Below are 25,504 nucleotides of genomic sequence, written 5' to 3'. Positions count from 1 at the left end.
GAAATCTCCTGGTAACAACTTACCTGTTGTATACAAAGAAATCCCACTGGTCATTAATGAAGCTCCTGCCCTTAGAGCTGGTGGTGAAAAGCAACTACTGCTGCCGTGTCACCAGCTCAGCACAGGCTGCTCCTGCCCACTCCACTGGCAGTTTAACATCTGTTGATCCCAGTGTTTACACCAGGGCACCAACCACTCCCCCAGCCAACATGATTTTGAATAGAGTGACTGTCCTGTTTGCTCCCACTTCCATTTCACAGGAAAGCACTGTTGCAGGCTGAACCTCTGCATGTTTAGTGCAGAGCCACTGAGATGATCAGGGGGCTGGAGCATCTTCCTTATGAGGAAAGGCAGCAGGACCTGGGGCTGTTCAGTCTGGAGGAGACTGAGGGGTGATCTAATTAATGTTTATAAATATCTAAATGGTGGGTGTCAGGAGGTTGGGGCAGCACTTTTTTCTGTTGTACCTAGTGACAGACAAGGGGTGATGGGATGAAGCTGCAACACAAAAAGTTCCATTGAAATGTAAGAAAAAACTTTCAGTGTTTCAGTGAGGGAGCCCTGGCCCAGGCTGCCCAGGGAGGGTGTGGAGGTTTCCAAACCCACCTGGACAAGTTCCTGTGCCCTCTGAGTGAGGGGAACCTGCTTGAGCAATGGGTCGGGCTGGATGATCTCTAAAGTTCCCTTCCAATCCCCACCCTTCTGTGATTCTAAGAGCTTTCTGACTCAGCTGAGCTGTTAACAGTATGGTAAAGCAAGAAGGCTGGTAGGCACTGGGCTACCTCAGGGAGATACTAAAGAGCCTATACATTCATTTCAGTGTCAGTCCTGTCCCTTGGCATCTGCACCCCCTGCTCTAGCTGTGCTAAACCCAAGGACTGAAAGAAAGCCCTCCTAAGAATAAAGCTCCGCCAACAGTTTCAGTAATTCAATAATTTATTCATCTAAAAAAGTGTGTAAAAGTATATAGCTCTCATCCACAAGGTATATATGAATGACATTTAAAATGGAGGTCTTTATTATTATTGTTTCTTTTTATCAAAGTCTTTTTTTTAGTGTATTGTACCAGCGATATACTGTAGATTTAAAATGAACTTCACATTTTTTTGTGTTTTCTTTCAAATTGTCGGCTATATATAAAAGAAGCTTCACTGCAAAATGCTCAGAGGAGAAAAAACCAACAAAACCAAACCAAAAGAAAAACAAAACAAAACAAAAGAAATTCAGAACTCCCCAGAAATGTACAGCTTTTACATTTAAAAAAGGTTCTGAAATATACATACAAGCATGCTGGACATTCCCCACCCCCTCCCTCTCCCTTCAGCTCAAACAACTGTCATCGTAACTCGGATTTAGGCATGAATTCCCCAAGTTAGAAATGAAAAAAACCCAAACCAAAACAAAACCTTCTTCACTCTGTAGGAAAGCCAGGGCTTGTACATTTCAGATTAATTCAGTAAAAAACTCACAAGTAAAATAATGCATATTTAAGGGAAATATTATACAGAACTTCTCACACTGAAGTACATAAGATTTTTTTTTCTTTAAAATCTATTGCCATTCATTTATTTTTGCACAAAAACGTATAAATATGTCACCAGCTTCTCTTAACTTAAAAAAATTAAATAAAAGACACCAGATGAAAACTACTCCTTGCTGCCCTTTTTTTTAACTTTTCATTTTTGCTTAGAACCAGGTTTCTGGGGAAGAAACGCCCCTGGATAAAAACGGCCCGTTTAAAAAGAATCAACAAAAGAATAATCCAAAGTTCAGGTGGATCCTGGGAACAAATAACCCCCAAATGGTAAAAGATTACAAAGGTTCTACTTTACATTTGTGGTTTTTTTTTTTTCCTCCCCAAGTTAAATTTTTCTTTTTATACAAGTTTACAATCTTCATCTTTTTATGCTCTTCAAAAGGCCTTGAGAATTTTCTTTTCTGATTAAGAAAAAATAGTACTGCAATATTTTTTTTTAAAGTTGATTTTACACTGTACACATTAGATACAAATGGTTTGATAGCAGGTTTTTTTTTTCTTTTTCTGTTTTTTTTTTAACCTATACATTGCAAAGAGGACACGAGACCCAGGCGGGAGGTGTGGCGCAGAGACTGACAGCATCCATTTACAGGTTCCTTCTCTGCCTTCACCTTTGCATTACACAAGTGATTCTTTTTTCTTCTTCTCATTTTATATAATTTGTTTTAAATGTTATATCATCTCAAGAAAAATACTTTTTAAAACCATAGAATTTCATTATTTGTGTGGTTTTTTTTGTTTAACCAGAACAATGAAAGTCTTTTGGAAGAACTTTTGAAATTGGACTTTTCTTGTTTGTTTTTTTTTATCTCCACAGATAGGTCACACAGCCTGATCAAAGTGCCCGACCCCTCACGTAAGGCAGCCCACGCCTGCTGCACAGTGCAACAACAAACATTAGAAAAGGGAGTTTAAATATAAACCCCTCGAAGCCTGGAATGAAGGAGTCATAAAAATACTTCAATTAGCCATTAACCTTTACAATGGCAATCCTTTTACTAAACAAAGTAACTTTGCCACCACAGTGGTATAACTTCAAGTACTAATTTAATGATATAATTTTTTAAAAATTATTTCTTTGAAATAATATTCCTATAGTCAGAAAAAATACACCAGATTTGCAACTGATTTAGTGTAAACAAAAACCATCTTTTTGGATATGTACACGGACGAGTCTGCCCAGCTTTACGGGGCGACTTGGGGTGCAGTAAATAGTTTTCTAGCATCACTAAATTTACTGGAAATATATTTCAATCATAGCTCTACAATAGATTCATTTACCACTTTTCCTTTTGCCCTTACAGCGGGCTTTAAAGTATTTTTTCCTCCCTACCTCTCACTCGCTCGTCTTCTGTCGGGTAGTGTTATCCTTCATGAAACACCGGCCAGGTCTCGCTGTAACCAAGCTAAAGGCAGGTGAGAATTCCTTAGACCCCGAGTAGATCCTTACCAGAACACACGTCCCTTCCCAGCTCGGACTCTGATTGTTATTAGCTTCACTTTTGATTTCTAGGTCAGAAGAGTGAGAGGTATGTAGATAAATAAGCCTACAGTGGAACGGAGCTGGACTTGTAAGATATTCTACTGTTCCTGGTCCTTTATAATTTAATCCCTCCCCTCCCCAAACCTAAAAATAAATAAAGTATCTCCAGACCATTCATATCTACATGGACAGGTAACAAATGCATGCATTCATCCCAATCCACTCTGACAGGAACTCCAGGTAGACAGAAAACTCCAATATTTATACGAGACTACAACTCTGTGGGTTGTTTTTTGTTGGTTGGTTGTTTTGTTTTCTCCTGCAAAGTCCCAGTTCATGATGAGCAAACACCAAAGTAAGTTTTGAACAACCCCAACTGGTCGCTACAAGGTTATTGTTTTACTTGCAGGGCTGAAACTGCTCTTGGTTGTTCCTAATGCAAAAAGATACTGTAGTCTTCCTTAAAAAAATAAAATAGTAAAAAAAATAATCACACTGGGCCACCAAACTAACACTGGCTTGAGGTTATTCTGTGTTCACTGTTCGTGGATGTTCCCAGATTTTGGACTGAAGCTGCCAGAGATGTCAATGGGTAGTTTAGTTTTGAACACTGCAGGATTCACATGTGCTTTTGGAGGAACAGAAGCACAGCACGGGACTGGTCTGAAGAGAAGCAAAACTGTGATCTTTGCAGACTGTGGCACATTTCTCAGGTCGAGGGGAGAATAAGCCAGAAGAACAAGTGCTTTTCTATCTATTAAAGTATGTTCATGATGGCGTTGTACAACTGCGTGAGCACCACGAAGTGGACAGGAAGGCAGGAGCTGCGATCCTGAGTGGCAGGGTTACACGTGAGCCAGGACAGTGCATTGTACTGCTCCAAAACAAACCTGCAGGACAGAAAGGCAGAGAGAAGTGAACCCAGAGTCATTTACTCCTTTCCCTCTTGTCTTTTCTGGAGGGTTCACACTTCAACTTCTCTCTGGCGGCTCCTGGAGATAGAGTGTCACAGGGATGGACTGGCTGTATTAACTCTGCTGCTGAAGAAGGGTGTCAGGGAAAGCACCAATAGTTTTACTACATTTGAACTTGAACTGAGCTACTTGAATGCAAGGCCCTCCCCAGTATGCGGTAGAGCTTATGGAACCAGAGAGGCTCAAGTACCATTGCATTCCAAGCCCTGGGCCCCAAACATCCTCTGAGGATGGAGCCTTTCTGTGATGGTCTTTGATCACCCTTTCTGTGTAATCCTGTAATCTGCTTAGAATTCCTTGTGTTGTAACTAGTGTTGGTTCTATCTCATCCTTTCCCTGTGCGTCACATCATCCTTTCACTCAAAGACAGGAGTCCCCCAGGACAGCTGTGATAGCTCAGTCCTCTAAGGGATGCAAATTCAGATCTACACCAACACAACCACCACCAGTTTCCTAGGATTAGGTTATTCTCCATGTCTCCTGCTGATGCTCTCTCCCTGTTGGAATGTGCATATGTTTGTTCAGTTGTGTGTGCCACCCTGCATCACTATCTCTTTAACTAGATCTTTTTTCAGTCCCCAACAGGTAGGATGGAGGCCAACAGTCCTCTGCCTTGAGCAATATGATACACAACTGTGTTTTAATTCAGGAAGAATGTCTCCTTCCTGTCCTAATTCCTGATACTGGCATCAGGAGAGCACCTTTATCTCAGTTTATAGATCAGTTTGGTGTGATGGTCCAGATTTGACTGCCAGCTAAAGAGAACTATCTTTGGGAGGGAAAGCTGTTGAAGTGTCCTTTACCCAGGTTTGTACAGGAGCGTGAAAAACTGCTGAGGTAGCCCTTAAAGCCCTGCTCTTTGGTGGTGGAGGCAGCAGCTATATCAGAGCTGCCTACTGCTCTAAGTCACATATTGGCCAAGAAATCATTTTGCCAGGTTGAAAAGGTCCCTTGGAAATTTCAGAGCTCAGTCCCCATAACCTCAGGGAGGAAATGTAAAACCCAAACACTTTACCTCAAGACATCTGATGTAGTTTTAGAGTCAAGGGGGTGAGGAACTCGCTGAGAATTTCTGGCAGGTAGAAGCTCATCTGTCTGTGCTACAGAGATGTGGTGATGTAATGAGGCCTGTGTAAAGGGAAAAAGCACAAATTAACTCTGTATAGTGAGTACCTGTGAAGATTCACATTGGCTCAGGACAGCAAGGCAAACCCACCATGACCATGTGCATTTCCAAGTGCCATAATGATTACATTTCTGAATTAACTGACTTTTCCCTTTGACTGCAATCAAAGACCTTTAAAAGCTGAATTCTATTCTTAATGTTAGTCAGGGAAGAAGCAATGTGGGGAGACATTTGGGATGAGCCAGTGGTTCTTTTGGTATTTCAGTAACAAATTACCCTGTGTCTTCCCACTCTCCCCACAGCAGACTCTTCACAAGGTACCTCATCACAGCACTTCGTGCAGCTGCTTCCCTCTCTCATCTGCCTCATCTTCTCATAGTTCATATGGGGCCTTAGTTCATCCTTTCATAGGAAAGCGATTTCATATTGATCACATGCTGGGGTAGAGCAACCCTGTGAGCCTTTCAAGTGGGCAGCCTAACGTGCCACACAGCCTGCTGAGGCAAAGCCTCTCATTTACTCTCCTCCAATTATGGCATGCACATTAGAGGTGAGATACTTGAGCTCTAAAACCAAAATCCTTAATCCAACCCAGACAAAGCTGACTTGACTCCCTGCACCTCACATGCCACACAAGCCTCCTAATTGCAGCGCTGTGCAGAGCAAGGAGACGGCACCACCTGCTCACCCAACGGTGTGCAAGTCCCTGCACGAAGTCAGCCCTCCTTAAAAACTGTCCAAACCAAACCGGTGTGTTCCAAGGCAAATTAAACATTTAATCCAGCCTAGATCTGAGAGAGCAATTGTGTCAGGTTGGGGGGAGGTGGAGTAGGGAAGGGTGGTGGCTCCTTCTCTCTCATACAAATCTCCTACAAGCTTACAGAAGGAATTCATAAAGTTGCCTGGAGCTCTGCTGACTCTGGTTTTACTGCTGGAAATGAAACATAGTCCTTGGATTACTCATTCACACACACACAAAGATAGGTAGTTTTACGTTTAGCATTAGATTAATTTCATTTCTAGCTCCAAAACCATGGTGGTTTATTTTACATATTGAGATCTCCATTCTGTTGGGTTTAAAAACCCCTCTACATACTTCAGGGAAGTCTGTCCAGGAAGAGTGCAGGGTGGAAGGGAGATGGTCGAGGCCTTTGCTGGGGGAGGTGCTGCCCTGACTGCACAACAGCCACAATGGCTGCAAGTCACTGCTGGCATCAGTCCTCAAAGTGCCTTTTTTTTGCACGAGGAAAGAATTGAGAGATACTGAACAGCTTTGCTGTGATCACTGCCTGATGGACACAATGAGGGAATTAACTTGAGCAGCCTGCAGAAACGTTAAGTATTAATTTAGCCAGGAATGAATAAAGTCAGCAGCACGAACTTTATTAAATGTTCTATAGGTTGTTTACTTGAACAGTTATGTGATGCTACTCAAGGCAGATTTTTCACCTTCATTCCACTAGTTAACATGATTTATTCAAATAGGAGATGCATGAATCCCTACAGGGATCAGTGCCTCTCTTGTAGTTGAACCAGTTCTGCTGTATACGTCTCGCCAGCACTTGCGGTTCTGGAAGGGCAAGTATCAGGTTTGCTCTGACACCGCACACTCCACTGTGCAACTTTCACAACTAGGGCATTAGAAATGGAGAGTAAATGCTCTATCTGGAGGTGCCACTCTCCTTTCCAACTTGTAACCTGTGTGTTGTAACTGGATTTCAGCAGAACAGGATGTCCCTCATGTCTTATGCTGATTGAAAAGGAAAACCAGGTCACTCTGTATTCAGAAGCTGCCCAAGTACTGCATTTTCAGGCAAAGGCTTTAGAAACAGAGGATGAAGTTTTAATAGCCAGCTATCTTAAGTAAATTTAAACCTACAACTGCATTTTTGTTTCCAGTACTGTCACAGTTGCAGTAACATGCAAAACCAACACATTCAACAAAAATTCATAGGAACTAAACAGAATTCTTTTTCCCCTGTGAAAGGATCCCAGGACAGACCTTCAGGAAGAGGGGACACTGGTTTTGTGCCTGAGGACAGGATGACCAGAACCACTGTGGAAGATTCTCAGCTTTGGCAGTTGATACGAAGTACCCAAGAGCGAGAGGTTGCTGCTTCAGTTCTTCAGGGGCTTCTCTGGAAAGGAGGCGTTCCCCTTGGCTCTGAAAGAACAGTTTAAAAGGCAGGTTTGTTATGCCACTGCATCCTACTCCAGTAACACTGATTTTGTTTGCTAATTACCCAGTATTGAATCCAGGTCTGTCTTGCTATTACAGAGCTATTCCTTTAGTCATTCATCAACCTTAGTCAAAGCTGTCTAGTCCCTTCATTTTTCCCGCCTGCTTTTGGGTTCTCCAGGCTTATCTTCCAGAACCACTTTTGATTCCCAAACAGCAATGTTACCCTCCTGAACTGAATAAAGGCCTTGTGGAATTGGATGCTAAAGAAGATTGTGGAGGTCCTGGGCTCTGGCTATGAGTCAGAGCAGATTCTTGTGTGCATGCAGAGTAGACCAGGATGAATTCCCTTTATGAAGCCTCAGAGGCTTTTCCTATACAAATCAAAAACAGAGGTTTGTGCTGCAGATCTTGCTGATCAGCTAGTGGAAAGCTGCATTCCACACTCAGATATGGGAGAAGAGAGAGCAGCTGCATCTTTGTAAGTCTGGTTGGATTTGCTTTTTCAGTTTGCTACACTGACAGCTTGGAAAAAAAGCTACACTTGCGATTCCTTGCTATGGACACTTGGAGAGCAGATGCTACACTTTGCTTCCATTTGTGCAGGGAAAGGAAGCAGCAGTCCTGCTTTTCAACTTACAGCACTTATTCATTTCTGTGTATGCTGTGTTTTTGCAGTATTAGTTACTCATATTCTTATATATGGACCAAAGAGTTGTTTGGAAAGGAGACAGTTAGCAATGAGAAACTGTAAAAAGAACTTCATCAAGTAGCTGCCTGTCAGCATGTGCATGGTTGTGACTTGATTTCTGTAGAGTAAGGCCTACATGAACCTTCCATACCTAAGGTGTGGGATTACACACTTGGTGTGAGCTTCCTCCTCCCCAACTCATCCTCCTTGTGTATATTTACATGTCCTTACCCATCATGACCCACACGACCAAAGCTACAAGGGTCTCCAGAGAGGGTGACTGCCATTCCCTTCTAGGGTACATTCCTATTCTAAATGTATTTGGTTTCTTTGGAATGCCTGAGAAGTACTTTAGCTTGTAACTTATCCCAGAAGATCTGGGAGAGCAGTGTATTTCATCCATCAACACCTTTAAACATTCCCCTGCACAGAAACTGCCTTAATCACAAAGCCTTCCCTGCTCGTCCTTCAAGCAAGTCTTTCTCCAACAGCAATATCTTCACCAGGCATCAAAGAAAGTGAAACACTCCATAAAGCTTGGAGAAGGCAGCAGCTCACCTGGCCCTGGGCACTCTGAAAGCCCAACAGCAAACCTGGAACCTGCCTGCTGAGCAATCAGGACTTACACCACTAAAGTGCAGCAATCAATTACGGGCTACACGGACGAAGGCGCGACCTTCCCCGACCCACAAGGTAATGATCACACGCTGTTGCTTTTTTAAAACCAAAAATTACACATCAATTACTGGGCCCTTGTTAATGGTTAAACTGAATTACTACGACAGCTTCATCTAGAAATGGTGTGTCTGGCTCTCCAGGCTCTGTGGTCATTAACCTTTCAATGCTGTTCCTAAGGCACGTGGATGGAGTTCCACTGAGAGTTAAGTTCTGCAAACGCACTTCTGAAAGTGGTTACAGAATAGATATTGTTGAATGAACTGAGAGAGAGAAATTGTAATGAGCCAGGAGTTGTGATTTATGGCTGGAGGGTTTAGTAACAGAATTGAAAACTTTTAATTTGCCCACATACCAGTTTGAGAAATCGAGTGGCAGCAACATGCAGTTATTGTGTGCAGAGATCAGGAAGTACAGCGTGAGCATTTTGTTCTCTCAGACTGCATTAAGCTGACCATTGAAACAGGCAAGACCTGTTTTGCCTTCCAGGTGGTGAAACCCTGTAATTAGCCATCTTCAGGGACAACTGTCTCCTTAAGATATCGTATTTACATTTAGAGCAATGCAGTGTTAGGAGGCTGTATGAGTAGCATTGTTCAAGAGCCAGTACCTCAGCTGTACCTGCATCTCCTCTGTGTATCTATTCTCTACTTCCTTTCAGACCAGAGCTATGGCTTGAGACTGCTTAAAGCCACCCATGATAGTCACAGATCCAGATTCAGTTCCTCAAGCTATTAAAGATTACTAAAGCAGAAGTTTGAAGTGCATGGGGTTATTTGTTTCTTGCCAGCAAGTTTCTTTCATCAAATATTATGTATTCTTTAGTAAAGAATTAATATGCTGCTGTTTGAAATGTACTACTGCTAGAATAAAACTTCTCCATAGGACTTATACATACTTGTGATGGAAACCATCCCAGAGGACAGCCAAGTCTCTTACACAACTAGATGTATGAGTGAGAGTTCCATCACACATGATCCAAATTATGCTCAAGCCAATGCAAAAAAATACCTTCAATTACCCAAAAGAATTTGCATTTTAAGTAATGACTGGTGCTGGAACCAACTTTATAAAAGCCACTTCAAACAAAAATAACTTGCAAACGCTATGTGCTCTGGGCTAATTTTTACCAAGAAAACATTTGCATAAGGATCCAGCACCTGCAGAGTTTTTATGAGTAGGGGTTTATTAGTGGGAGAATTATCTCCCTTCTTGCCTCCCCTAGAAATTCACGTGAACAGAGCTGTTGTGGCTTCCATTCTCTCCAATGCCAGGGAGATTCCATATGCTTTTCCAGGAAAAAATGGATCAGTACAGATGGAATATATACCAGGTTATTAGATATGGTTCAGCCACACAAAAACAAGGCTTCTCTCTTCTCGTCCTCTCTTTCTCTCAATGACCTTGTATATTAAGTTAACTCGAGAGATGTAAGTTGTCAAGGCAGAGGCACCTTCAACATCAGCATTTAACCAGCACCTTGACTTTTAACATTAATTTCTGCTTGCTCTTGACCTGATTATGTTTGAGAATCTATAGGAGAAAAAAGATTTTGTTGGAGGATTTGGGTCTTTTTTGTGTTGCTTACACTCCAAAGTGCTACAGCCTTACCCGACTATGCTGGAAGTGAGATCCCACTCCAATGCCAGATGGTGATCCAGGGGAAGGAACTGGGGAGGAATTTGGTGAAGAGTGAAGATTCCCTGTTATTAGAATTCTAATGTCATTGTCCATGTCATCTGGGAATGGGAGGTCAAACATGTCATCTGAAAAGGAAAAGAAAGAAAAAGAATTCCCCACGTGCCACACTCCTTTTGGTCAAGAAATTGCTGTGATTGATTTCCATTCCCTTCAGTTGATTAGCATTCCCTTTTTTAAAATACTCTTGAGATAGATGAAAGCAGAGATAAACACTTGGACTGTTTAATCCTTCTTAGTATCTTTGACTGCAGCCACACAGAGTTGAAAGGCAAAGTTGACAGACATCTATTAAAATGATGAACAGTGGTTGTGGAGTGAACAAAAATCCCATTCTATCAGCTTAATAGAGATCCAAACTGAACTTTGTAACGGAAAAAATGACACCTCTCTCCAGTCAGCTCCAGAAACCCATTAAGGAACTACTTGAAATCCATTAAACAAACGCAGGTGTGTGACCCTCAGCAGGGCTCTTCAGGCTCCTGCTGCCACACAGCAGCCTTTGGCACGGCTGCTCCAACTGCTCCAGGAGCAGCCCTGGCAGCTCCCAGGAAGCTGTTCAGGGAATCAGTAGGAGCCAGGGAGACCAGCTCAGGCAATGCTCTTCCATCATTATTTCCAGGATTTCCTACAATGCAGCTTCTCACAGTTTACTTTCATCTCAGAAATTACAGCTGCATTGTCACAACTCGCTGCTTTAATTTGGTTTATGTTCATGTGTGGGAAGGGCATAACGATGGAGGGGAAACGTGTTTGCATCCTGTGAGAAGTACATTCCAGCACTGAGCCATTTGCCACACAGGTTATGATACCACAAGTGATTTACATGATGGAAAGCCAAGACATTATCAACACAGAGTGAACAATTACAAGCCTCACAATATAGTTCATAGGGGTTTTTGCCTGATCCTGATTCTTCAGCAGGCAGATGATTAAACAGTACAATGACAGTTAAGGTATATTTTAGGGCACAGAAAGGGACAGTGAGAGCTCTCTGAATTAACTGGATGAATTAAATTGCAGCCAAGTTTACACTAAAACATATGAAGCCCTAAATAAGAGTCAGGCATTTGTACACATTATAACAAATAACTTCTTTTGGACAAGATAAATTTGTTTATCAGGGAAATGGAAAAGGATATGTGCCTCCCAACTCATTTCACCTGAAGTCCTAGTTTTGAAACAGGCAGGTGCTTGTTTTTCTTCATCTTCTCAAGAGAAACACTGGGTTGCAAGAGCAATGAATTAACTTAAGTTTATTAACTTCTGTCCTACAACCTCAGTTAACAAAACAGAACTAATGTCATGCTCTGCTTAGCCTCCAGAGCATAAATGAAATGGCTAATAGCATAGGAAGCAGTTTAATCATTAAGTAGAACAGAGTTAAGAAAATTAAATTTAACACCATTTTGGAAACCACCAGTTCTTGTACCTGCTTCTAATTAGCATCTGAAGCACTAAAGGGCAGGTTAATGCAGGTTAAATATTTGTCAGCACAGCATTCAGCCAGGGTTCTGGGGCCTTGAAAGGACAGCTGCTTAAGTATTAAAGAGGGGTAACTTCCCTGCAGTGAGGCCCACTGAAATTCCAGGAGGAACAGATCAAAGCAGCCTCTTTCATTAAAAATAGTGGGCCTTTCTTCCTCTCTATACTGTAACCTCCCTCTTCATAGAATGCCTCTGTTGTAATTGTTTGAAGTTAGTCTCAGTTTAAATTATTTAACAATCATTTTTAAGGATTTGTAGCAAAACACTTAGGAAAATGGTGATATGAAGCATTAATCAGAGCCTCGCTGACACAAACTATAGGGTTAAACACGCTTGGAAAGCAGGCTGCTGGCACTGACAATGCTCAGGTCCATCTGGTTTGCCTTCTTTACAGGAAGATTAAAATCCTAAAACAAGCACCTCCTTCCTCAGAAGCTTTGTGTACAACAGGGCGTGGAGAGAAGCACTACTGCAAAGAACAAGCTGGTCTGATTGAGTCACAACAAAAAGCATTTTACAGCCTCTGCCATTCGGTGTCTTGAATGGTCCAGATCCCTCCTGGAAAAAAATCACTGTGACTATCTGAAATCAGGGGTCAGAAAACCACAGTATACTGTCCTGGAACTATAAAGCACATTTCTTTAAATGAAATGAAGTCCAGGTGGTGTGGGGGAGCACTAGCCCACTCAGGTGTTTCAGGCTGATGGTCTGAACAGGCAACTGTCTGTATCTCACCTCTTACTCCAGACTGGTGCTTACTTACCATTAGTAGGGCTGAATCCATCCTCGTTGGGGTAATTTGCTGGTGCTACCTGGATAGTAGCAGAGGTTGGAAACACCAGGATGTGTGTACAGGAGGCATCCTGAGGAGTATTCAGCTGAGATGACTGCAGGTTCAGCGCAGTGCTACGGCCAAACACCGATCCCATCGTGACAGCATCTTCCAGAACAGAAGCAATGGCAGACTTTAATTTGCATCATCTTCAAAATACATGTTCTGTGTTCCATTACATTTCTGTGCCTCTAATCTGGGTTTGCAAGCTAATACATGTGCTTAAAGGGTCTTAACTTAAAACGAATAAATTAGTAGAAGAGCTTGAAATGAAGATCACAAGTCATGTGGAGTCCCATACAATGCCCCACCTTTCCTTTCGTTCTGCTGCCTCTCCATCAAAGATCTACTTGTTAAATGAGTGACTTAAATTCATTTTTGACACACACATCTGTATAATTATGAAATCCAACCCAATCTGACATGAAAAAAGCATAACTTGCTGTCTGTTTACTCATGGTACACAAATCTCTGCTTTGAAAGTCATTCCACTTGGGTAATTGTCAAGCTTGTTCAGTTCTGTTCCATGGAGGAATCTTTTACACTTAAAAAAATCAGAGTAGTTTGTAAGGGTTTGTCACCATGGACCCTAATTAACAGAACCTTAAGTTTCATTCTCTTTCAGCTTAACTCTGTGGCCTGATAGAACTTATGACAGCACTCTCCAATCAGCTTCAGCCTACAAAAAGCCACGTGGGTTCATCCTTGCTCCCACGGACACACTCGTACGGTGTCTGTGGTCCCTCCTTGTGTGAGGGTGCCTACAACATTATACTTCAGCTGATGAGAGCTGCTCTGCCTGGAAACGTGACCTCCTCAAGGGAAAGGCCATCCACATGGCAGTGGCTGAACAATCTTTTCCCCTCAGGGCCTGCAGTCCCAACACTTCATGGTGGTTTGGGGAATTCTGCAGGCTCAACCTGTTCTCTACCACACACAGCCATGTGGGTCAGGGTCTTATCGGACAAAAGTCTCCCCAGATTAATGTGCTTATAAATATAATCAAAGAAGAAAAGTTTCACTGGCATTTCCACAGTTGGACAAAACATACCTGGCATCACAACAAATGACCCCTGTGGCTCCATGGCAACTAGGCAGGCACTGAGGATAGAGGGAGAGTCTGCAGATGAGATGCCACACATGCGGCACACCTCCTTTAGCTGTTTGCTGATTGTCTGCAGGGAACATTCCCCAAGGAGGATACTCCAGTCTGAAAGGAATAGACATGATGATAGAAGGGAATGGTGGCCTGCAACAGCCAGCACTTGCTTGGAAATAGCAAAACATTAACAACATGTTGGCTTTCTTTAACACTCTGCTGTTCTGGACTGCCTGGCCACATAGACAAGGTGTATGGCTCTGCAAGCTGGGCATTCCAGCAGGTACTGCAGAGTATTTGCTCCCTGCAGATGATGTGTTCCTCTAAGGAGGAGTCTTGCATTCCACCTGTAAGGTGGAGGAGCAGCCTATCTGATGTGAAACGGGGAAATACACAAGGATTCGTTTTAAAAGACTTTTAGGATGTTGCTTTAGTCACACACAAATCTTTTCCTGAAGTGCACTGATTCTTGTTTTCAAAAAGGACACCTATTGCATCTGCCATGCTGTGTAACTGCAACACTTGGAATGTAAGAGCACAGAGGTAGGAATTCACACAACATCAGTCAGTTAAACTTACCAATAAACCACAAAGAATAGAGCAAATTTCAGTGGAGGGGCAGATAGACATTCAAGAAACTACATTTAGCCATTCAAGTGGCATTGTGTGTGCAAACAGAAGGGGTCACTGATGAAATTCTTACTCTTTTCCTGCTCTTATTCCTTTTAATTCCTGTGTGTGATGGAGACTAAATTCCCTTACCAGCTCCTCTTCCCTGCAAGTACCATATGGGAAAAGGCATTTAATTACTGCTTTTTCCCCCTCTAGACTATCTCTTTGTGCTTTCACATTGAACTATTATTTACTGTGCACTGGTTCTACATTCCCATCTCATGAAATACAGATCTCTTACAAGAAGCCAACCAGAGGAAGTCGTGTCTCCTTCAGTCAGCAATGTAAAAAGACAAACACTCATGAAATAACATTGTCCTTCTAATTTATCTTCATGTTCCAACTCAGGAGATGGGTGAAGTCCAAGAGCAGCTTCAGAATCCCGTTTGCTTCCCATCAGTTACCAAATAAAACCTGAAGAGTGGCTGCAGCCATTAGGAAGGGAAGAAAAGACTCTGAATGTATTTAAGTCAGCGAGAGGAATCTGCTGAAGCCAAGTCAGGCCCTGAACCAGAACTGAATCCTGTTTCTGTGACAGGATAACTACTGCTCACATCTTTTCCTAACACGTGATGGAACACCCAGGACTTCCACTTGGGAGTAACAGTGAGCATTGTAGTTACTCTCCACAACCTCTACAGCATCAAACCCAGTGCACAAACCAGCAAACTGTTTATGCCAACCTATACACAAATCCACTGCCAGGGCAGGATGAGAGCTCTCAGTTTCCTGGTTGGTGATAAACTTGTCCTGCCCTGCACACCCAGGCCATTGACCATTCAAGTTCCCACCCTCCCAGAGTGACAGTGCTGACATTTCACACCTTTTAACTCCCCGTGGCCCAGGCGGCCGAGCCGCCCGATGACGACTCTCCAAGGCAGGGATGTCATCTGCACTATTCCAATGCACCACTCCCACAGCTTCTGCAGGCCAATCTTACGTGCAGACAACTTGCTCCTCCGTGACCTGGACATTAAGGAAGAGAAAAGGAAAAGTAAGAAGAGAACCGAGGCCAACAGTCAGATTCCTATTCTATCCAGTTATCTCACTGCTTACCCTCTAACAGGAGTTCTTACAGCTCTGTGGAGTGTCTGACTTACCTTTTATTCACAAGAAGCAGAAAAGTCAGCTCTGCTTTCAGGATTGTTATTGCAGTGATATGAAGGAGGTGTCAATATACTGAGCAACATCCCAGTTGCTTTTGAAGGTAAGATTTGTGGGGAACATTTGTAAAACAAGTGCAACACAGGAGCCTTTTTCCTCTGCAGTTTATACAAGTGCCAGCTGACATGTCACCATGGTAACGTTCTCATGATCACATTAGCAGGAAAAGGGATTAGGAAGGATGTGCAAGAAAGTGCTGAGAGTGAGAGATGGCAACTACAGACAGAAGAAGGTAAAAAGTCAAGGTTCCTACCTGTTGGGTAAATCAATGTTAACTATGCAGGTTTCCAGCAGTTCACCATGAAGGTCAGTGCAGGATGCCAGAAGCCAACGCTGGTCGTGAGACAAACAATATCCAACAAAAAGCACGTTGTATTTCTGACTGGCCTCTCCAAACGTTTCCCCCAGCTCTGTCTGCTTGTCCTTGATGGGTGCCAGTATGAAAGGAGGTGAGTATAGTTGGATTGGACTGGGCCTCTGCAATAAAGTCAATGCAATCATCAGCAGATATAGCAACAACTATTTAATGCAAGAAGCACACAAACAGATTGACAGTGAGTACAGAAAAATGCGAGTCTGAAGAAATAAATTCAAGGCACTGGCAGTCAAGAGAGACACTGGGAAAGGGGTGGTTAGAGACAATTCATTTCAGCTAGTTAAAGCTGATGCACTTATCTGGAGATTTGTTTTTATACACAGAGAAACTAAGGTGTGAAAACAGCCTTTGGACAGGCTGATTCCAGACAGTCAGGAGATTAAACCTGTTAGTCTGCATATCCTTCTGCTAAAACTGATGCCATCTGCTCGCCTCCATCCCTCCACAGAACAACAGACAGCACAATGTGATGTGAGGTACCACGGACTCCGACTCGGGAAGTCCTCAGGCAGAGCTCAGACTTCACGGATGGTTTCAGGCATCAGGTGTAACACACTTTCATGAACATCAGGCATCATGTCAGAAATTCTTTAAGTCTTTCAAGTTTCATTTCAGAAATACTGACTTTTCAAATTAGAACTGAACTAATTAATCAGACAGTTGAAGTACATGTGACATCCCTCCCCCCCCGAAGCCCTGCCTGGGAAAGGTTGTAAGACAGCACAAGAAGCAGAAACAAATTTGTATTGTAAATAACACATGTGCAGTCCTGCAGAGCCTGACAGGAATCAGTTATTAAATCCACCTTTTGTTAAAAAACAACCCCAACAAAAGTCACAACATCACAGGAGACTGAAGGGCCCTCGGATCGTTTAGTCCAAACCTCCCGCTGGTCAATGGAGCAGGTTGCCCAGGACTCTGAGCATGGGCGTCACTGGACATACAGAGATACTGGACGCCATCTCCCCTCATGGAGATGTTCAGCCTGCCTGGACAAGTAGTTTCAGTGTTCAATCACTTACTCATCTTTGTGGCCCTTTGCTGAGTTTGCTCTGGTCTGTCCAGTGTTTCTTGTACTGATGAGCCCAGAGCCAGACTCAGTAGGTTCGAGGTGAGTCCTCAGCAGTGCTGAGGAGAGAACAGTCACCCTCCCTTGCTCTGCTGTCAGCACCTTCCTAATGCAGCCCTGTCTGCTGGTGGCTTTCTCTGCTGCAAGGACACATTGCTGGCTCATGCTGACCTTATCCAACAGGATCTCCAGCTTGCCTTCTGCAAAGCTGCTTTCCAGAGAGTCAGCCCCAAAACCATCTTTGCTTTGTAACACCTCTCTGAAGAAAAAAGCCACAATGGGCCTCACCAGACATGCTCAATCATTTAGAAATGGCCAGGATGTTCTCCTGATGTTTCAGGCAAAGTTTGCAAGTCTGCACTGCAGATTGAGAGTAAATGCATGCAGATGCAAAAGTAGAGATCTGATTAACTGTGTGGTATGTGAGCTGCTCATGGAAACATTTGCCCCTTTTTTTAAGTGTCTTTTCTATCTTCAGGAAATTAGATGTGAAATGCAAAGTGCAAGTTAATCAGCTTAGGGGGAAAATGAGTTAAAGTGTTTTCTTAGAGACATTTAGGGGTATTTCTGCTTGTGTCTACAAGTATACCACTGGCAACAGTGCAGGGACATACATTAAAGTGGGGGAGATGCTTGCAGAGGTCTTGCAAGTTCACTGCTCTTCCCCTAACACCTAAACAGCTTGAAGTATGACTGTTGTAACTTGCTGCAAAACCGACCCTGTTGAAGTGATACCTTCTTGAGGAAAGCTTGAGGAGAGACTGTGAAGAAGAGATGCCTGGGGTGATGCTGCTTTCAGAAGTTTGCCGTGAGGGCTTATGGCTTTCTGTGAGTAATGAAACATGCTGCCAGGCTGGGTTTGTGATGACTCTGAAACTAGGGTTTAAAACCCTAACAAGCATGTCTTTATCCCAAGGTAAGTGTTTACTTGGTCCATTAAATCTAAATAAAACACTCATCATTACCTATCAAAGAATGAGAAGCATCCATGGCAAGTATGATGGATTGTTCTCCTTTTGAGATCCTTGAAATTCCACACACGGGGCTTGAATATTTACAGTTTTATAAACAGATGAAAGATAAGCCCACTGAAATAGGGGGATTTCTCCATTGCCTCAGGGAATTAATGTCATCTCTGTAATTTGGCACGGGAACTTAATTCCTATCTATGCATATCTATGTGTATATAAATAAGGGTTGTACATAATTTCTTGCAGGAGCACTATAGACTAAAACCACAAATGGATCAGAATCCCAAGTAAAGGCTATAAATTTTCTCTTCTTTCACACTGATCTTTGACCTTTTAGACTCAAAACCAGAAGCTTAAGATATTTGGAAAGCAAGTACTCTGATATTTTTTCTCCTGTTCCCTATTTAGCATTCACTTACCTTTTCCCTGTACACAATCACTGGCTTGGATGCCTTGAGAAGAGACTCCTAGAGGTATTTTTTCTACTCTTTTTTGATATTTGAGAAGTTGGTTACACTTTATTAAGAGGTTTTCATTTTCTCAACACCAAGACTAACCTCAGGATTTTTGAGGGTCATCTCAATGCTGGCAGCTGGCCCAAAGCCTGTGAGAGACTTGATGTGGATCTGTGTGGGCAGTGGCCTCCTGCACTGGCAGTACACCGAGAATGCCAAGGACTTCAAGTGCTGAATGTAGAAAACCTGTTCATCCTTCATTGTCTGCAGCATGTACTGGCAAGGCACAATCTATGGAATTCATACAAACAAAAGATGACTGAGAGGCTGCAAAGAGCTGCTCATTAATAGCCAAGCAGATCCACACATTCATTAGTGATGTAACGACCGTGACACTTGGTGCTGTTCAGTTCTTTGCCTGCAGTGTCTGTGGCTCCCTGGCAGAGCAACTGCAACATTCAGCAGGTGGATTCCCATTATAATGGTATATTTTAGGGGTGCAAAATCTCTCAGAAAGCTCAGACTCCTGCCACCCAATGGAAGAGTCTTCTTCCAGGGCAATGATAACAACACTAATACACCAGTGACAGCTGACAAACACAGCGGCCTACAAACTACAGGGAGTTTGCTTTCTGTGAGAAAAACACTGAGAAACCCAGTCAGCTACACCAAACAAAGACTGTTTTCCCCAGTCAAGCCTTTAGTTCTGAAGCCCCCTTTCTCATTTATACTGCAAATTGGGAAGGGCACATAATTAATTACATGCATAATATTTATCAAAGTATGCCACAAGAAGTAGCTACTGGTGGCTTTTAACAGCAATACCCCAAAACCTGGAGGTATTTGCAACTTTAATTCCTTGAATCCTAAGTGCAAAGATCCAACACCCAAGCTCAAGCACCTTTGGTTTTTATAAAACCAGTTTTTGTGACCAACACCTTGATTTGCAGGTGGCTTCTACTCTTAAGCTCAGCATTCTGAACTCGGTGTTCAGGCAGGTTTGGTTCCACAGTCTGTGGCTAGAATTAGTGTCTCTCTGCTGCTCACGTGGGAATCAGCACTATGTGGTGTCATTTGGAAGGACTGCAGAGGAGAATTAAAATTCTATTACAAGGATTTATGTGGTTGCTTCTCCTTTTCAATTTAGGGAACAGTGGAAGCTCAGCAGTCTCATGCTGCTGTTCAGTTGTATTTGTTTCAGAAAGCAGAGAAGTAAACAAAGCATCACAAAATTAATGTCTCCAGTTCAAATCCCTTTAAAAAATCAGAATTAAATCCCTGTAAACTCATCCTGCTTTAATGTACTGTTGATAAACACATCCTCCACAAGGCTTTGGAAAAGTCTTGTCTTTGGAACAGTGAGATCTTGGGGGCAGGAACTGTCAGTGCAAAGTATTGATGTTGTATGTCACAGCATGAGATCCAAGCAGATACTTGTAACGGATCTTTTCAGTCGTAAAGCTTCAGCATCACAAAACTTTTACTACTCTATGGTTTTTGCTCGAACCACTGGAACTTTGGGAGCATATTCTGCTTGCTACACTCAGCTGTGTGGTTTTAAAAGACAACTTCTTGATCCAAGAGTTTCAGAAGCTTTTCCACTCTAGGTATGAATTGTAATAAATCTGCAAACATTTGGCTTTGATTTAGTTTGAAATAACTGTGTATTTGTGTATACGACAGTACAGCTGTGTGAATATTGTGCTGGTAACTGTATCGTGTTACCCATTACTTAGGGAAAATTGTCTACTATTTTGACTTAAACTGGCAGAATGCCACATATTTTGAGAAACAAATGGTAAGTGGCCAGAAATTAAACTTGGAAAGAGTTGGTAAGCCCATGAGTTCTCTAAGCAGACTGAGGCACAGCTTCAACACACAGTTCTCGTGTTCTTTTATTTCAGAAACTGCAGTTTCAGGGGCTATTTTATTTTTAGGATCTTCGGGTCTGAATCAATTAAATGACCTGCAGTCTACCACAATATGAAGTGGCAAATCTGATTGTTCAGCTCATCCCCAAGCCTAAAGTAATTTGGTGACAGTTTTCTCCGTCATCTCAGGGAACGATGAGCTCAAGGTTACCAAAGACGACAAACGTTTTCCAGGCCAGTTTGAGACACTGTCATAACTTCCAGTTCTTTTGGTAAAAACCAACTCAGACCATTTTGAAGCTAAGTTGAGCATACATAAGCTATATAGGAATCATTCACATGCTGCCTCATGCATGTGTTGCACATGTAGGTGCACAGCTTGTCATCTCTGGCCTCCAAGTTCTCCCCCCGTTTATTTGGGCCGAGCCACAGTGAAATAAGAGGCATGGCAACACACAGGCAGTCTGGGCAATAGGCCAAGCTCTGCTTCTGACTCCACAAATTCAATTCTTAAGTAATTCCATAGTAAGTAACTATTATTATATGCCAAGTTATACGGTAAATTATTTTTAAGCAGCAGATAATAACAATACAATAGTTAAATTATGCATTAAATGTCTGGGTTCACATACTTCTTTAGATTAAACAGTATAAATCAAGAGACTGTAAAAAGGAAACAGCTCAACAGCAAAGTAATCAAAAGAGCAACTGGACCTTTTTGGCAATGGTGACCCAAGTTGCAGGTTAAATAATTGAAATCCCCCTCCAGGAAGCCTCTAGTGTATATAAGTGCTAGAAACACACAACAGATTTGATCCAAGGATACTGTGGCTGCCTTAAATTAATTTCCTCATCAAAACAAATGCAAGTGGGTTTTTAATACATAGGCTTGTGCTGCCAACAAAATAGTCTGTAAGCATAAACACCTAAATGTTATCTCTTGTGTGTATCTTTGAGTGTGGTGTACGTGTCAAGTGTGAAGTGACAGAGGAAGGCAGAGTTACCTGGAGAATGAAAGAATTCCTCATATTCTCAGGCAAGTTGTCCAACATCTCTGTGTAGCATCTCATCAAACTTAAGAGCCAAAAGTTGGTTGAGGCAGATTCCTCATCTGCAGTGTAGGTAAAAGGATCCACCATGTAGATGACAACTGCTGGAGGGTAGGCATTGCTGTCAGCAGACTCTGGCTCAGTGGGAATCCCGATCCTCTCCCTCTCTGTAACACTGGAGACACACAGGTTGTTCAATTCAAAGGCAAGTTACAGTTGTTAGTGACTTTTTCTGTAAAGGTGTGCAAGGCTGAAGCAGAGGAGGAAAAAGGGAAATGCTGACTGACTCTTACATCCAGAAGCAAAACTAAAACCCACAACAGGCGTGACTGAGGAGAGATGCCTGTTACTGACAGCACTTCATCCAAAATATCTGGTATTAATCATCCCTACACTGTACTCACCAGAAAGTCTAACATAGTCTCATTTGACACAATCAGAGTGAATCCTGTCAGAAGAATATGGAAAAGGTGACTGAGTGCTGTGAGGTTTTTAAGTGTGCACACGTCTGGTTCGTGGTGGTGTTCAGGGTTTGCTTTTCAGAGAGGTGGAAAGGGGAGAGAAGGAATTGAGACCTGAGAAAAAGTGCCAAAGCACTGTGCATGGAGACTGAAGTGGTGTGTTCAGTAACAGAAAAGGTTCCATTAGCCATGGAAGGAGCAAGTGAACATTTTCTACTTGATAAAACACTCCTCCGTGCCTCAACCGTGAATAGGAGGCTCAACATCTGTAAGTGATAAAAAGCAGCTCAGACTTTGTCAGAAACCATGCTGCAGTTGATGAAATGGTATTTTGCATAGATCCAGCAAACAGATGTCTGAAGGATAACCCAAACTACAACAGGATGTGGGCTTTTCACTTAAGATACAGGAACTTCATAACATATATCACGACTCTTAGTAATATGCGTTATTATGAGAGTAATAAAAACCATGTTCGCTCAGGAAGTTGCTTACATAAGATGTTAAAAACCTTTTCCTCATTTTTGTGTTTGATGGATGACTATTAATAATGAAACCTTTAAAAAAGTTGTGCTGCTAGAATTTATTTTAAAGTAACAGCACTATAATCCCGTGTCCTGACCTCAGGGTATGCACCAGCCTGCGAAACCACACTTGCAATGCAAGCAGAAGAGGAGAAACCCAAACCCATGGGTTGCATTTTGTAACTGTTCATGTGACAGGCACAATGGAGCTGCCCAGGTAAGGGGTATTCAGTGCCACATGAGATACCAGACATGGGTGAATTCAAGCTAGCAAAGACAGAGACTCCAGAAGACATTTTGTGTCTTTCTCATCCTGCAAACGCAGGCCAGGTGGGGTGTTCTAAGGCATCTCACACAGAACTACAACATCCACCTTTGTGCAGCTCAGTTGAGCTTTGTTGTAGGGAAAAAGGGGAGGTTTGTTTTTTCCAGCTCTCCTGTATCAGTATCTGCTATGAACAAATAAAAATGGGCCCTGCTCTGTTTGCAACTGGGCAGCAGCACGGCCCGTGTGAGAGGGTGCTCTTCTGCCAAGGATTTATGTAAAGGTGATGAGTTGTACAACAGCAGAACCGTGCGTTTAATTAGAAGTATGTTGAGTCATTTGAGCACTGCAGTAACTTACCCTTCCTGTCCTTCTTGTGCCTGTTGTGGTAAGTTTTGACCTGATTCTGTGTCTCCTCCGGGAGCCGCGTTTCCCTGCGAGCGCTCGGCTGTGCTTCCCCCAGTGCTGGTGTTTTGCCCTGAACCAATGTTCCCACTGAACCCTGGAGTAGAGGTCGTGGCCATCTGGTTAACGCCGGGTGTTGCAGAAGATGCTGACAGCTGTGGCACAGAGGATGCAGAGGAGGAAGAACTGCTTCCTGTGGGAAGGCCGGTGGTCCCGCTGCTGGGCGTGGAGTTAAAGGAACTGCCTGGCTGTGGTGCCCCAGCAGCTGACAGACATGCTGAATTTGAGGGTACAGGTCCAGTGCTCCCAGGTGCTGTTTGGGCCTGGCTTGCTGGCGCTGGGGTTTGGTACTTGGGTGGTAGCAATAGGCTGCTGTCGAGCTGCAGAGTGGCTAAGTAAGGTGCTGAAGGAGCACACAGAGAGGAAAGGAGCGATTAATGGATCCAAGTGATTAACCACAGAGTCATACAACATCTTCTGCACTTTTCATACACTCAGAGAGTATGCAAATGCTAAATGAACATAACCTCTATTATAAATATTTGCCCTGGAATCCCTTCTTCAGAGTTTCAGTTCTAATAGGACTCAAAAGACTTTACAAACAGAACTGACTTTGTGGAGCTTTGTGAATCGAAGTTTGCACTGATAGGTCATTATCTCTGGCTATATTGTGTTGTGGTAGCTGTGTTCAGCTTTGCAGTCTCCTACAGGTCATCTCTGTCAGACTGACAATCTGAAAGCCTGTTCTACCTGTGCTACGCTAATGGCAACTTCAAGATAGTTATTTCTGCTCCTCGGTATCAGATGACAAAGGGGTTGCTTTAAGGTAATGAATTAAAAATAAGTAAATGAATATTTATTTTCTCACAGAGGTGGTAAATCATCAGCAGGGGAAGCTTCCAACACTGCTCCTGCCAGACACCTCAGAGGTGACCTGAACAGCCCAGTTCCTTCAGTGCTTGGGCACACACTACATACTCCTGCATGGAAGTCTGGGGTATTTATGTTAAGAAGGGTTGTAATAATTCCTCTGTCCCAGTGGTAAATTAAAGCTCCAAGCAGATGGAATGAGGCAACAGGGTCATTTGAGATGGATGAGCCTCAGCCTGTTGTGCCCAACTCTCTTCAAAGGACGGGGTGAGTGTTCAGCACACTGCAGAACTGCCCAGCTACCTGAGACATTTGCTTCAGCTCTTGTCCAAAACCAGTCCCCATGCCTCAAAGTAAACAGAAGAGCTGTCACAACTTTTTCAGAGCAAGCACTTTCAAGAAACCACTTAAAAGTTCCTGGCTACTTTCAAACAAGAAAATAGCCTACAATAAAACACTGAGGTGGCTGGTGCTCCACGGTCACTGCCTGCCTTGCTGACCAGCACTGTCCCAGCTAACGGATCGCCAGTGATGTGTTGGATGGGTGAAAACACTGTGTGGAACATCTTTGAGAAACACAGAATATCTTATACCAAACTGACTTTTAAAAAGAGTTCAGAATTGGCTTTTGAATCTCTGACACAACCATCAGAGTGATGAACAACAAAACCTCCTGCAGTGGGCACGATTAAGGTGGAAGGATTAAGAAACTACGCTAACACCTCACAATATCTTTGTTATGTTCAAACAGATCATAACCCACACCTTCAGAAGCAGCCTCCTGCTCCCACCTATTGCAAATCACCTCTAAAACACTGTGGGAAACAGAAGAGCCTTGCTAGGGCCAACTTACCAAGGTGATGCCGGCAAACTTGGGCATAAAGTTTGAGCCTGGAATGATTGTCGCAGTCCTCGGTGCCCCAGGGCTGGCTGAACCACTCGCTCACCAGCTCATCCGTCAGCTTCTGGGCCACGCTCTTTCCCACCCGCATAATCCCGTCACGTAACACTTTGCAGATTGGTTTGTGCTGGCCAAGTCTACACATCTGGTGAGGAAAGCAGAAAGGCTTGTAACTAGATGCCAAGCGCCTGTGTGAGTTATGCAGGCTGGTTTGTGGCCTAACGTTTTCATTACCAGCACACATCTGGTGGCTTCATACAAACATGAAAACGAAAGGCTACGTCTGTCTGTTGGCTGGAGCTGCACTTACAGCACAACTAAGGTTACAAAGTCATCTTACATGGTCAGTAGTACTCAACATGCACACTAAAGAACGGAAAGGGTTTTATCTCCAGCCTAACAATCACGAGAGAGCAGCAGCTTCTGTAATCTGCTCCTTGCTCTTTAGGTTTGGCTGGGCCTTCAGGTTGCAGCTGTATTGATACTAATGTAATATCCTCTGCAAAATAGGAGAACGTGTACTGGGAAGAGCAGATGGCAACAAATACCCCAAAATGCACAGAGAATCACAGTATAACCCTATCAAATAGTATTCTGGGACTTGGAAAGTGCTCAAAGTCCTCAAAACAAAATAAATCCGTATTCAAACCATTGTTCCTTTTAAACCCCC

At 43.0% G+C, this 25,504-nt stretch overlaps 1 protein-coding gene across 1 annotated transcript in view; it reads right to left on the bottom strand.

Moving 5' to 3' along the window:
- Window positions 1-918: 918 nt before the first annotated feature.
- Window positions 919-25,504, bottom strand: part of MED13L (mediator complex subunit 13L) — a 187,007-nt gene continuing 162,421 nt past the window's right edge. The window contains exons 20-31 of the mRNA XM_062009731.1: window positions 24,787-24,979; window positions 23,019-23,466; window positions 21,364-21,583; window positions 18,591-18,779; window positions 15,871-16,094; window positions 15,277-15,419; window positions 13,734-13,892; window positions 12,614-12,790; window positions 10,277-10,431; window positions 7,123-7,284; window positions 5,010-5,122; window positions 919-3,910 (exon numbers count right to left, since the gene is read on the bottom strand). Of these exons, the coding sequence (XP_061865715.1) occupies window positions 3,778-3,910; window positions 5,010-5,122; window positions 7,123-7,284; window positions 10,277-10,431; window positions 12,614-12,790; window positions 13,734-13,892; window positions 15,277-15,419; window positions 15,871-16,094; window positions 18,591-18,779; window positions 21,364-21,583; window positions 23,019-23,466; window positions 24,787-24,979 (2,316 nt within the window). The 3' untranslated portion in view covers window positions 919-3,777. The remainder of the gene's footprint in view (window positions 3,911-5,009; window positions 5,123-7,122; window positions 7,285-10,276; window positions 10,432-12,613; window positions 12,791-13,733; window positions 13,893-15,276; window positions 15,420-15,870; window positions 16,095-18,590; window positions 18,780-21,363; window positions 21,584-23,018; window positions 23,467-24,786; window positions 24,980-25,504) is intronic.

This window comes from Colius striatus, chromosome 17 (assembly GCF_028858725.1).
Source record: "Colius striatus isolate bColStr4 chromosome 17, bColStr4.1.hap1, whole genome shotgun sequence".
In the NCBI taxonomy this organism is placed as follows: domain Eukaryota; kingdom Metazoa; phylum Chordata; class Aves; order Coliiformes; family Coliidae; genus Colius; species Colius striatus.
The sequence above is the reverse complement of the archived record's forward strand: the minus strand, read 5'-3'. Positions and strand labels throughout refer to the sequence as shown.